A 13795-nucleotide genomic window follows, 5' to 3' on the forward strand; every position below is an offset into this window, starting at 1 on the left:
AGACCGTTCGGTCTCATCGTCCATGCTGACCAGACACTCCAACCCAATCTAGTCCCACCAGCCAGCATCCGGCCCATATCCCTCCAAACCCTTTCTATTCATATACCCATCCAGATGCCTTTTAAATGTCGCAATTGTACTAGACTCCACCACTTCCTCTGGCAGCTCATTCCATACACGTACCACCCTCTGCAGGAAAACAGTGCCCCTTAGGTCTCTTTTAGATCTTTTCTCTCTCACCCTAAACCTATGTCCTTGTGTTCTGGATTCCTCCACCCCAGGTAGAAGACTTTGTCTATTTCTCCTATCCATGCCCCTCATGATTTTACAAACCTCAATAAGGTCACCCCTCAGCCTCCGACACTCCAGGGAAAACAGTCCCAGCCTATTCAACCTCTCCCTATAGCTCAAATCCTCCAACCCTGGCAACATCCTTGTAAATCTTTTCTGAACCCTTTCAAGTTTAAAAACATCCGTCTGACAGGAAGGAGACAAGAATTGCACGCAATATTCCAAAAGTGGCCAAACCAATGTCCTGTACAGCAACATGACCTCCCAACTCCTGTATTCAATACTCTGACCAATAAAGGAAAGCATAACAAATGCCTTCTTCACTATCCTATCCTTTCTATCCTATCAGCATCTCTACTTTTAAGGAGCTATGAACCTGCACTCCAAGGTTTGTGTTCAGCAACACTCCCTGGGACCTTACCATTAAGTGTATAGGTCCTGCAAAGATTTGCTTTCCCAAAATGCAGCACCTCGCATTTATCTAACTTAAACTCCATCTGCCACTCTTCAGCCCATCTAATCAAGATCCCATTGTAATTTGAGGGAACCTTCTTCATTGTCATCTGCAAATGTACTAACTACACCTCTTATGCTCACATCCAAATTATTTATATAAATGATGAAAAGTAGTGGACCCAGCACCGATCCTTGTGACACTCTACTGGTCACAGGCCTCCAGTCTGAAAAAGAACACCCACCACCACTCTGTCTTCTACCTTTGAGCCAATTCTGTATCCAAATGGCTAGTTCTCCCTGTATTCCATGAGATCTAACCTTGCTAACCAGTCTCCCATGGGGAACCTTGTCAAATGCCTTTCTGAAGTCCATAGAGATCATGTCTACCCCTCTGTCTTCATCAATCCTCTTTGTTACTTCTTCAAAAAACTCAATCAAGTTTGTGAGACATGATTCCCCACGCACAAAGCCTTTTGACGATCCTTAATCAGTCCTTGTCTTTCCAAATACAGGTACATCCTGTCTCTCAGGATTCTCTCCAACAACTTGCCCACCACCGACATCAGGCTCACTGGTCTATAGTTCCCTGGCTTGTCCTTACCACCCTTCTTAAATAGTGATACCACGTTAGCCAACCTCCAGTCTTTTGGCACCTCACCTGTGACTATCGATGATAACAAGTATCTCAGCAAGAGTCCCAGCAATCACTTCCCTAGCTTCCCACAGAGTTCTGATCAGGTCCTGAGGATTTATTCAATTTTACGCGTTTCAAGACATCCAGCACTTCCTTCTCTGTAATATGGACATTTTCAAGATGTCATCTTCTATTTCCCTACATTCTATATCTTCAATGTCCTTTTCCACAGTAAACACTGATGCAAAATAGTCGTTTAGTATCTCCCCATCTCCTCAGGCTCCACACAAGGGCCACCTTGCTGATCTTTGAGGGGCCCTATTCTCTGCCTAGTTACCCTTTTGTCCTTAACGTATTTGTAAAAACCCTTTGGATTCTCCTTAATTCTATTTGCCAAAACTGTCTCATGTCCCCTTTTTGCCCTCCTGATTTTCCTCTTAAGTATACTCCTACGGCCTTTATCTTTTTAAAAGGATTCACTTGATATATCCTGTCTATATCTGACATCTGCTTCCTTCTTTTTCTTAAAAAAACCCTCCATTTCCTTAGTCATCTCGCATTCCCTACACCTACCGGCCTTTCCTTTCATCCTAACACTGTTCTCTGGACTCTCGTTATCTCATTTCTAAAGGCTTCTCATTTTCCAGCTGTCCCCTTACCTGCGAACATCTGCCCCCAATCAGCTTTTGAAGGTTCTTGCCTCACACTGTCAGAACACTATCCCCACGTCCATTTGCTTTTCTCCTGTTCTTCCTTTGATTCCACCATATACTTCTTAGGGGGCACATGGATGTTGCTTTCTACTTGTACAGTTTTCCTTTTCAGTGGAATACATTATCAAGGGGTTATGAGCCATCTCCTTAAATGTTTGTCATTGCTTACTTGTTAACCTACTTTCTCCAACTGCTTCAGTCACCTCTGTCTTCAATTCTGTTATATGCTTTTACCTAAGTTCCAGAATGACATTTCTCATAGAATTTCACATTATATGATCTCATGATCACTCTTACCTCGGGGATCCTTTATATTAAGGCTGTTCGAGTTAATGATGTGATCACATTAGCTTAGTACAACAAACCTCAAAAAAGGATAGTAAACAATGAAAGGCTCTTTAAATAAAATCAATTCAGAATTGCTGACGAGGTATATTACATTATAATTGAAAGCTTTAACCTGAGGTTCTGCCCTTTGGGAGAAACTATTTGATTTCAGTTACATTCTACTATATATGTGTGCACTGAAGATGCTTAGTTTGACCTGGGTATCTTTGACTTGTCAATATAAATGTGAATTTAATGTGTATATATACTGGAATGTCTGACCTTGAACAGATAAGTGGTGTGTAAGCCAACCTGGCCTGTAAGATGACCCCACTTTGTTAGCCCAAAAGTAAAATGCCTGGGTAAATTTGTCATAGAAGTTGACCACTCAACTTCTACCCTCTCCCGCCCCATCTCCAGCCTTGATACGCTATACTCACATTACTAATCAGCCTCAATTTTTCATTCCATATATGGATGCTTTGCTTAATGATGCCTTAAAACTGAGCCCAAAGGAGCAAGCAATGATATAGACTGTACAGCGAAGATGTGTGCGACTTTAAGACATTCCATACAAAAAGAGTCCAGGCGATGAATGACAAAGAAGGTGACCACCAACTCTACGGGATCCCTGTTTTATGCTCGGATGATAAGTAGACCTCCATTTTTGGAGAGATTTCTTTTGAGACTTCAAAGGTCCACTTATATACCAACATCTACAGTAAATGCTCAAGAAACAAACACAGTCAATGTAAGCACAATCACATTTTAAACATATATTCGGAGCAATCAGTGAAAACAATTTACATGGTTTTATGATAAGTCTATGAGCTCAGAATTCTGTGTGAATTGTTAACAGAAAAGCATTTTAAAAACATTTAAACATACCGTTATCTCCAAGGTCTCTGAAAAGATTAGTATTTTGTTTCACAGTAGTTACTTGTGCCACGAATGTATCAATATCCTACAGGCAAAAGAAAGATATTTCAGGTGAGGATAATTTTAATAAGAATTTTATGCATAATTATTATTGTTCCCTAAATGCTTACAAGTTCATTTTTATGATGAAATGTGCCAATAGCTATTCAAGCAATTCATCAATTAGAAAAGTACAGGCTTTTTGAATTTTTCTCATTTAACTGGGGAGGCATTGACATTGTGATAGTGTAACAACTATAATCTGCAACACTATGTTCATGTTCTGGGGACATGGGTTCAAATCTCGCTATGGCAGATGGGGAATTTGAGTTCAATAACATCTGGAATTTAAAGCCAACTTAGCACAACTACTGTCAATTGTTATAAAAACCCATCTGGTTCACTAAGAGGAAACTCTGTCCTATATGTAACTCCAGACTCTCAACAATATGCATGAGTCTTAGTTGCCCTCTGAGCAAGCCACTCAGTTATATCAAACTACTATGAAGTCTTAGGAAAGGCAAGAAACTGAAAGAGTTATCATCCATCTAGGCACCAGAAATGACAATTATCTGTACATTCCTGCAAAATATCCCTTTACCAACGTCTGGCAGCTGTGACAAACTTGGGAGAGCTGTCTCTCAGATTTGTCAAGTTAAAAACCTGACATAGTTAGACTCAGACAATGTCTCAAACATCACCAGCAGGGCAGACTCACCAGAGGAGGCAGCATAGAACTAGAATTAGAATATCCTTTATTGTCATGTGTACGCAAGTAAAGAAGTACATGAGTAAATGAAAAGCCTTTAACATTGACTCTGAACTTCAATAAGTCTCATGGCATCAGGTCAAACATGCGCAAGGCAACCCTTCTATTGATTGCCACATATCCCATCATCCCTCAACTGAAGAATGACTACTTCTCCATGTTGAATACCACTTGGCAGTTGCCCAATGTATTCTGTTTGGAGAAGATGGTTGTAGTTGTTGGATGTTAATCATTTCAGCTCCAAGGTTTCACTGCAGGAATTCCTCAGGGGAGTGCTTAGGATCCACCATCCTCCGCTGTTTCATTTATGAACTTCTTACATCATCAGGTCACAAATGGGAATATTTGCCGATGATTGAAGAAATTTTATTCCGTTTGTGACTCTTCAGATATTGAAGTAGTCCATGTCCATATGCTGCAGGAGCAGGATAACATCCAGGCTTGACTGATAAGTGGAAAGTAACAGCCACCTTTGAGAAGAGAGACAAATATTGCCCTTTGATGTGTAATGGCATTACCATCATAGAATTCCCCACTATCAATGACCTAGAGGTTATTTTGACCAGAAACTGAATTGAACCCGCCATATAAAACTGGTGCTGCAAACATAGGCTAGGAATTTTGTGGTGATCAAGCTGTAGCCATCTGCCAGAATAGTGCGTTATGTAGACTGATGTCCAATCTTGCTTAAAATAATGTTCTTACAAAGTGCCTGTGCACTTTCGATTATATTAAAAACTTAATATGACTACTAGTTGTTGTCGTGACATAGGCAGCAATTCCAGTCTGTACTGTTGTCTTATACTATGGTTTCCACTGATTCACATTTACTGCTGTTTGGGTTTTCAGTCACTTTTTATGTTTTCCATCGGTTTCCTGCTGGTTTTCCTGGAATAGGAGCGTTCAGGCTACAGCCATAGGGCAGTCTCTAACTAGCAAGGTCTGGAAGAGGGGGTTATACAAGATGCAAACTGGGCCTGTATTTCCGGCATGGGGGTGGGGGTGCTTGGACTCACAAGACCAAAAACGGTCAAAGAAACAAACAGAAATTCCAAAATAAAACAAGGAACTGTGGATGCTGGAGATCTGAAACACACACAAAAAGACAGAAATTGGAAATACTCAGCAGATCTGGCAGCATCTATGGAGACAAAACAAAGTTAACATTTTGAGTCCAATGACCATTCTGCAGCAGTTCTGAAGAAGAGTTACTGGACTCAAAATGTTAGCAGAAAATCCTGTTGGGAGTGGGTCAAATACTTATTATCTGGCAAACTGCACTTGGAATATTTTTACATTTAATTGTTGGAGAATAAAAACAATTGGGTAATAAATACTCTGAACTCCACGCATTTCTCATAAAATGAAGGGAGTGGAGCAGTGTATGGGCGGTGGTGGGTTCATGTGTAAGGCAGTTCACGGGTGTCAGTTGACAGTTGATGTTGATTGGGTCACATGTTTGCCAGCCTTCTCAGAAGAACTGGAGATGAGCAAATTTGTCCTTAATCTCCCAGCAGCTTTGCAAAACAACCCAAGAGAAATCAGTGTGATTTTCTGGAATTGGCTGAATCAATGCTAATTATTGAGAATTTTAAATGCAAGTTACTCCCAAAGCTATTCACATGAAACCTCTTATGCTAGTTCAAGATCAGTTCAACCAAATCAAGCGTCATCCACAAAGTGGCCACGTAGATAAGTTGAAAGTGAGAGCTTTTGCAGAAAACGTTTGTATTGACATTGTAGGTGCACTGAATGGTCTGTTTTAAAAACTTTTCACATCAAAAATAATTGGGTTTTTTGAAGTAAGTGTGGACCAGAGTGTAGACCAGTTCAGCATAATTCTTTTTTAAAATCCTGTAATTTAAACTGAGTGAAGGACTGGACACATTACTCCAAACGCTATTTTTGTGATATATTTTCATTTGTATTAATACATTTACACCAAACTAACATTCTTAAATTTATCAACAAGTACTTCTTAATTGAAAAAATAAACAATTATGGCTGCACTGTGCACGCGCTTATTCATAGAAGACTTTACTTTGATGATTATGCTAATTATTTAATTGAGTCTTGTTTTGTAAACTAACCAGTGGTATTGTGAGCTCCAAATATGGAAACTCTAGCCCACTATATTCTATGTTTTGTGTCACATTATATTATCAAAGAAGACTCAGGTGCCAGAATCCACTTGTCCATCCCCTACAAGGGATAAGTCAATGAATTAACTTGCATATTTACAACAATAACTATTGTAAGATTAGGAAATACATTCAATGTGGATGATAAGTTCATTACTTCTTCACCAATATGAGCTCAATAGTGTTTCTCTATGGTAACTGTGCTTGTAAAAGACATCCATTAACCCTTTTCATTTCAATGGAAGGAAATATTACAAATTTAAACAGATTGGAATAGTTGGCTTCCTTTGCAAGTCACTTAAACTTATCGATACCTGGAAAGACATGCACTGCAGTAACTCATCCAGGTTCCTTTGACAGGACCCTCCAAAATGGTGATTTCTACCATTTAGGACAAGAGCAAGAGACAGCAAGTACATTTGAATAACAGCACCCACATACTCCTCTCCATATCACACACCATCCTGACTTAGAAATACAATGCTGTCACTATCCTAGAGTTCCATTCCTGACAGCACTGTGGGTGCTCCCAAACTCTAAAAACCAAGATGTTTCAAGAAGGCAGCACACCTTTTCCAGGACAATTAGAGACAGACAAAAAAAGCCAGCCCAGCCTGCGATGACCACTTTTCATGAACAAATTTAGAAAATAAACTGTAGCAACATGTTGCTATTTTTATATTCCATTCCCCTTTCATGAAATAACATTACATTTGTCATCCTAATCACTTGCTGTGACTGCGTACTAATGTTTTGTGATTCATGAATCATGATTTCTCTGTATGATATCATTTTGCAATCATTCTCCATTTAAATAGTTTACTGCTTTTCTATTCTTCCTGCCAATGTGGATAGTTTACATATTCCCATATTAAAGGTCATCTGTGTTTCTCCAATCTCCTTGCTTACCCACTTACCTAACCTAACTCCTTAGGCTCTCTTCATAACTTACTCTGCTACTTAGCTCTGTATTAAAAATAAATTTAGCAAACATACTTTTTGTCCCTTCATCCAAGTCATTGATATAGATTGCAAATAGGCCACAACACTAATCCTTGTGACATTTATTACAGCTTTCTAACCCATAATGACTCATTTGTCCAGAACCTGTTCCCTCTTAGCTACTGATGCTAATAGTTACTCCCTGCAATGTAACTCTTATTTTACATCGTGATCTTTGCTTATCGTATGTCATGTGGACATCCAAGTTCATTTTTAGTTATTTTTTGGTTACTTCAGCAAACCCAAATAAATTAGTCAAACATGGTGTTTCTTTCACAAAGCCAAGTTTACTCCACCTGATTAAGATTTTCTACGGGCCAATACAACAGATTCAAAGAATTCCATGTGACAGATTTGAGGTTAATTGGACAGCAACTTCATTTAGACTTTTTCCTTGAATACAGGAATACATTCATTATTTTCAAATCTGATGGGAACTTTTCCAGTGAACGCAGTGAAAATTACTTATTGCTATACTTATAACTATACTAGAATGATTTTTGGTTTTGTCATCTGCAGGATGGAAAGCACTCATGTATTAATTTGGTCCCAGACCAGCAGTGCATCAGCTGATATTATCAAAGACAGTACTGAGAATACCAATGCATTGGCAATTGGTGCTACCCTTTCAATCTAAACCCAGATCAATTGTGGGGCCATTGGAAGCTTCCAGGTTAAAAATAAACTTAATCTACAACCTGTTGATTCAGAAGGAAGAATATAACCTATTGAGCCATTGCAGGCACCTCAAGATATGTTTTGTAGACTACTTAAAACATTGAATCATGTGTACATTTACTATACAAATTTTACAACGAAGTCATATTTTTAAAAACACACCAGCATGGAAAATGGTTTAATGATTTGCCAATTTCAATTTTGAGCTCAATTACATTCAATTCCTAGCTCATGAATATCTTTTACGGAATGAAATCTGCCATCTTTACACAGTGAGTTACAGTCTGCTCTGTTTGTGATTCCACGATCACAGCAATATGGTTGACTTGAATTACCAATCTGAAATTCGTTCTCAAGCTACTCAGTTAAGGGCAAAATGGATTGGCAATAAATGCTGGCCATTCAAGTGGCACCCAATTCCCACTAAATAAGAAATAATTCAAATACTTGGCCAAACAATAAATACAAGTCACAGTAAAAATCTCTTAAATTTGAAGAATTTGCTGATGAAGGGAACCTTCACAGTTTATTATTTTATGCGCAATTGCATTAATTAAAATTTGAATTGTCATTTGTATGCATGACTTACCTGCTTTGTTAATTTCTTTATATTCATTTTACCTGTCAATGAAACAATATAAGATTTTACTCAATGTAAACGTAGCCTAAAGAGAATAAGTTGCAAAGTCATGGCCAGTCTGCAAAAATGACACCCTGTAACAAGTGTGCACTATCATCAACTACCTCAGGAGTTGAATTATTCCTGCTTACAAAACAGAGTAAAACCATTAAATACATTTCAGATTTCAGGTACCCATTCCAATAGGGGCCCATCTAAGGTGACAGCACAGAAAAGCTGAAAATTCTGCAGTAGTGTTGTGGCCTTCAAAGTAACACCATCACAAGTCCTCCCCTTGCGAGAATATGCTAAGTGCATATTACCAGCACAATTCTTACATAACCACAGTGGTACTCTTCAAAGAAAAGTGCTTCATTGGCTATAAAGCATTTTGAGACATCTAGTCGTAATGTTCTAGAACACATTCCATCAAATAAGAACTATTGTAGAGAAATTAAGCTGAAAAATCACAAACCATAATGCACAGATTTACCAGGGGCTGCAAAGAGAAGTGCAATAGGAAGGGCTGATGGTAGATTTTGGTTTTAAATTCTGAAGATTGTGGGTTAGTGAAAAATTTGAAAGGGCTAAGGAGTTCTACAGTTGGACAGGATAAGCCAGATTTTGTGTCTTAATGTTTCTTTATTTCCACACTGCAAGAATGTAGGGAAGAGGAGTGTCCAGAAAGAACAATTGAATTATACAATGCAAGTTGAAAATAAACCTATTATTCACAAAACCACAATGATTATGATCAACCGGTTTCTTAATTTTGCCTGCAGGGTCATCATTCCAACAGTAAACAATAGCTTGCCAGTAATCACATAAGCAATCCAGATATTTCTGCCGAATTATTAAACCAAGTACACCCAAATGAAAAAGGTAAAATACATAAACACTAAACTTTCCCACACTGACTTGGTAACCTGTTCAACAGGTTTATTTCTGAAATAATCTTGTTCAATATATTAAAAATGGATCAATTGTATTTGAATGGTCCAACATAATGATATAAACTCACAAATCTACATTTCATCACTTCAGGTATGGAGCTGGATGTAATGGTTTTCAGCAGGGTAAGGGAGTTGGAATGGAAAGTGGGTGACCTGCTCACATCTGCCACTGCTACCTCAACTGCCTCCAAAAGGAAGGTTGCTAATTAGTTAATGAAGGGGCACTCTATGCCTATTTACAAGCAGAGACTGAGTTTTCAGGTGGGATTAGGAAATCAGTCACAGCCACCAATTTGAAGTTCCTTGTTATCTCAATCTCCCTTCACTTCACATGGCTGGCTTAAAGCAGTGAAATCAAAATGCGTCTAAATGCTATCACCTTCACCAGCAGATTCTATTGCTATTTTTAGCCACGGTCTGTTGGCAAACCTTTCCTTTTACTTGTGATACCTCCTCATAAAAAACACTTCTATTCTTTTTCCAATTTAACACTTAGGAAATGGAATTAGCAACAAAAGTTCTTAACAACTAAGATTAACAATAGCTTGTTGATTAGCTCCTTAAAAAGTGACTGATTTTTGTGTCTGCTTGCCTTCAGTAGTGCTGGACACTGGTGTAATGATGTTATGAGGGCTACACGGTGGCTCACTGGTTAGCACTGCTGCCTCACACGCTAGGGACATGCATTCAATTCCAGCCAGGGGTGACCGTCCATGTGGAATTTGCACATTCTCCTTGTCTGCGTGGGTTTCCTCAGGGTGCTTAAGTTTCCTTCCACAGTCCAAAGATGTGCAGGTTAGGGGGATTGGCCACGCTAAACTGCCCATCGTGTTCAGGGATGTGCAGGCTAGGTGGATTAGCCACGGAAAATGCAGGGTTACTGGAATAGGATTGGATACTGGGTGGGATGTTCTTCGGAGGGTCAGTGTGAACTTGATGGGCTGAATGGCCTGCTTCCATATTGTATGGATTGCCACATATTTAACATATGCTTTGGGGAGCTGCCAGCCTGAGTTGCAGCTATAAAATCCAATTGATGGCCACAAAACCTGTGAATATGTATACCACTGATGACTGCAGATATATCTGAAGGTGAAATCAATCATTATGATTACAAGTGGCTCAATTTTAAAATCAGAAACCATGCTCCAACATCTGCTCTTTATTGTACTGAACACAGATGACAATTGTTGTATTGAATATAGATGATGACTTACTAACCTCTTGCAGTCAAGCCTTTGTCAAGGTTTCCTTTGTGCTTAAAATAAATAAAACCTGCTTTAGCTCCTATTTATCAAATCAATTACTTGTCCTGCTGAAATATATCCAAATGATTTAGACAGAATGTTTTCCATTCTCCTTTACAATGGTTAACAATCAGTAAAGTTCTGCTTCCCACCAGTAAATAAATCATTTTTCATTTTTGAACTGCTTCCATGAAAATCCATTAAAATAATTAACATTCCTTAAAGTATTTCAAGGCAAAGAATAAATTTGCTCCTCTTATTAATGGAGCAATGTGCTGTCACTGGCATGCTAAATGTGACTGTCAGCGCAATTTAACCATGAAAGAATTGCTGCCAGCACTGTTCATAACAACAAACTATGTTGATATTCCTAAAGCTTGACTTTAGTAAAACAGGAGATTCAAATCTGTAACATGCCATGAGTTGTGACATGCCATGAGTTGTGACTCACTTTCACTTGTAACAAGTGGCAATGGCCCTTACCAGAGCAATGAGGATATATTAAACACAATAATTGTCTGCAAATAAAAAGGTCAGAAGTCACATGACACCAGGTTATAGTCCAACAGATTTGTTTGAAATCACAAGCTTTTGGAGTAGTGCCCCCTTCATCAGGTGAAGTGAAGAAAAACAGTCACAGAATTTATAGGCAGAGATATCAAAAGATCACATAAATGGTGTGAGTGGAGTGCTGCAAACTAAGTCTCTGCAGGTGATCAAAAGTGTCAGATGGTGTGAGTAAAGTGTCAACAGCTCAATAGTAAGTGAAGGGGATGACCCATGATCCAATTAAATGAGGCAAAGAGATAGATACAAAATTAAAAATGAAATGGTGCTGAAGACAAACCAAATGTTTGGAATAACATGAAAGGTACAAGAGTCACAAGCCGAGGGCCAAAGTAACAAGTAAATCCAAAACTACACAAACTAATTAAGGTAGACATGTCACAACAATTTACCAAGATATTGGTGTTAAAACAAGACAGTAAGGAATATTTTACAAATACAGAATAGAATGGTGGGGTTTCATGTAGTGTGACATGAACCCAAAATCACAGTTGAGGCCATCCTCATGGGAATGGAACTTGGCTCTCAGTTTCTGTTTGGCGATTCTGCATTGTTGTGTATTCCTGAAAATCAGAGGCTGAATGTCCTTGACCACTTAAGTGTTCCCCAACTGGGAGGGAGCATTCCTGTCTGGTAATTGTTGACCAATGTCTATTCATTCATTGCCATAGCGTCTGCATGGTCTCACCAATATACCATGCCTTGGGGTATCCTTGTCTGCAGCGTATGTAGTAGACAACATTGGCTGAGTCCCATGAGTATCTGTTGTGTACATGGTAGGTGGTGTTCCCATGTGTGATTCCAGTGTTCATGTCAATGATGTGAAATGTCATGCAGAGGTTGCTGTGGCAGGGTTGTGTGGTGTTGTGGTCGAGGTTATCCTCAAGGCTGGGTAGTTTGCTGCAAACAATGGTCTGTTTAAAGTTTGGCAGTTGTTTGAAGGTGAGAAGTTGGGGCATAGGGATGATCTTGGTAAGGTAGCTGTTGTCATCGTTGGCATGTTGAAGGCTGTGAAGATCCGAAGATACACAAAGGCAACACACCTGGACGTCCCATTGTATCAGGCAATGGGACATTGTGTGAGAACCTCTCTGGCAATGTTGAGGGCATCGTGAAACCTATTGAACAAGGAACCCGCAGCTTTTGTTGCGACACTATACATTTCTAACAAAATCTCAGCAGCCTTGGACCAGTCAAACCAGGAACATTCCTCATCACAACAGACATTTTGGCACTGTACACCAGCATCCCCCATGATAACAGCATCGCTGCACAGCCTCATTACTTAAAACCAGCAACTGCCAATTTCCAGGTGCATTCCTATAACTCATGTGCTTTATCCCCGACCACAATGTCTTTACCTTTGACAACTAGCTCTTCATTGAGACACACAGAACAGCCATGGGGACCAAACTTGCACCCCAATACACCAACATTTTTATGCACAAGTTCAAGTAGGACTTCTTTGCTGCACAGGACCTCCAACCAAAGCTGTACACCAGATACATTGACAACATTTCTTCCTTCGGACTCATGGCGAGGAATCACTGAAACAACTACATAGTGATATCAATAAGTTTCATCCCGCCATCAGACTTATCAGACTACTGTTCAGAATTAGTCTCATTCCTGGACAAACACATCTCCATTAAGGATGGACACCTCAGTATTTCACTCTACTGCAAGTCCATGGATAACCTCATGACACTGCACTTCTCTAGCTTCCACCCTAAACATATTAAAGAAGCCATCTCGTACAGAAAAACTCTGCATATACACAGGATCAGCTCAGACACCTAAAAATGCTGAAAGATGCCCTCAACTCATTGATCACCAATTCCGACGTGCCATAGTGAAAACTGGAACAACCTCCTTTAAAGACAGACATAGGCCACAACTGATACAGTAGCCTTTGACATCCAGCATTTCTCCGGAGCGGAGAAATGGTGCCATGTTCTTCTCAGCCTTCAACATGTCATCAATGATGATGAACATCTCACCAAGATCATCCTTACGACCCCACGTTTCGCCTTCAAACAACCACCAAACCTTAAACAGACCTTCGCTCGCAGCAAGCTAACTAACCTTCAGGACAACAGCGATCAAAATACCACACAATCTTGCCATAACAACCCCTGCAAGACATGTCAGATCACTGATGTGAATACTCCCATCACTCGTGGGGACACCACCCACCATGTACACAGCAGATGCTCATGTGAGTCAGCCAAAGTTGTCCACCTCATATGCTGCAGGCAAGGATGCCCCAAGGCATGGTATATTCATGAGACCATGCAAACGCTATGGCATGGGCACTGTGCAACTATCTCCAGACAGGAATGTTCTCTCCCAATCAGCACTTCAGCAGTCAAGGACATTCAGCTCAGATTTTCAGTTAAGGGTCCTCCAAGGGAGCCTTCAAGATGCACAACTCAGAATCACCGAGCAAAAACTGATAGCCAAGTTCTGTAACCATGAAG

The 13795-nt window shown here is 39.7% G+C and overlaps 1 protein-coding gene across 1 annotated transcript in view; it reads right to left on the reverse strand.

Moving 5' to 3' along the window:
• Positions 1 to 13795, reverse strand: part of micu2 (mitochondrial calcium uptake 2) — a 458574-nt gene that overhangs the window by 113600 nt on the left and 331179 nt on the right. The window contains exons 4-5 of the mRNA XM_043691937.2: positions 8519 to 8550; positions 3310 to 3385 (exon numbers count right to left, since the gene is read on the reverse strand). Of these exons, the coding sequence (XP_043547872.2) occupies positions 3310 to 3385; positions 8519 to 8550 (108 nt within the window). The remainder of the gene's footprint in view (positions 1 to 3309; positions 3386 to 8518; positions 8551 to 13795) is intronic.

Source organism: Chiloscyllium plagiosum, unplaced genomic scaffold (genome assembly GCF_037043375.1).
Source record: "Chiloscyllium plagiosum isolate Xiang-an unplaced genomic scaffold, Cpla_swu_hap1 HiC_scaffold_6, whole genome shotgun sequence".
Classification (NCBI taxonomy): domain Eukaryota; kingdom Metazoa; phylum Chordata; class Chondrichthyes; order Orectolobiformes; family Hemiscylliidae; genus Chiloscyllium; species Chiloscyllium plagiosum.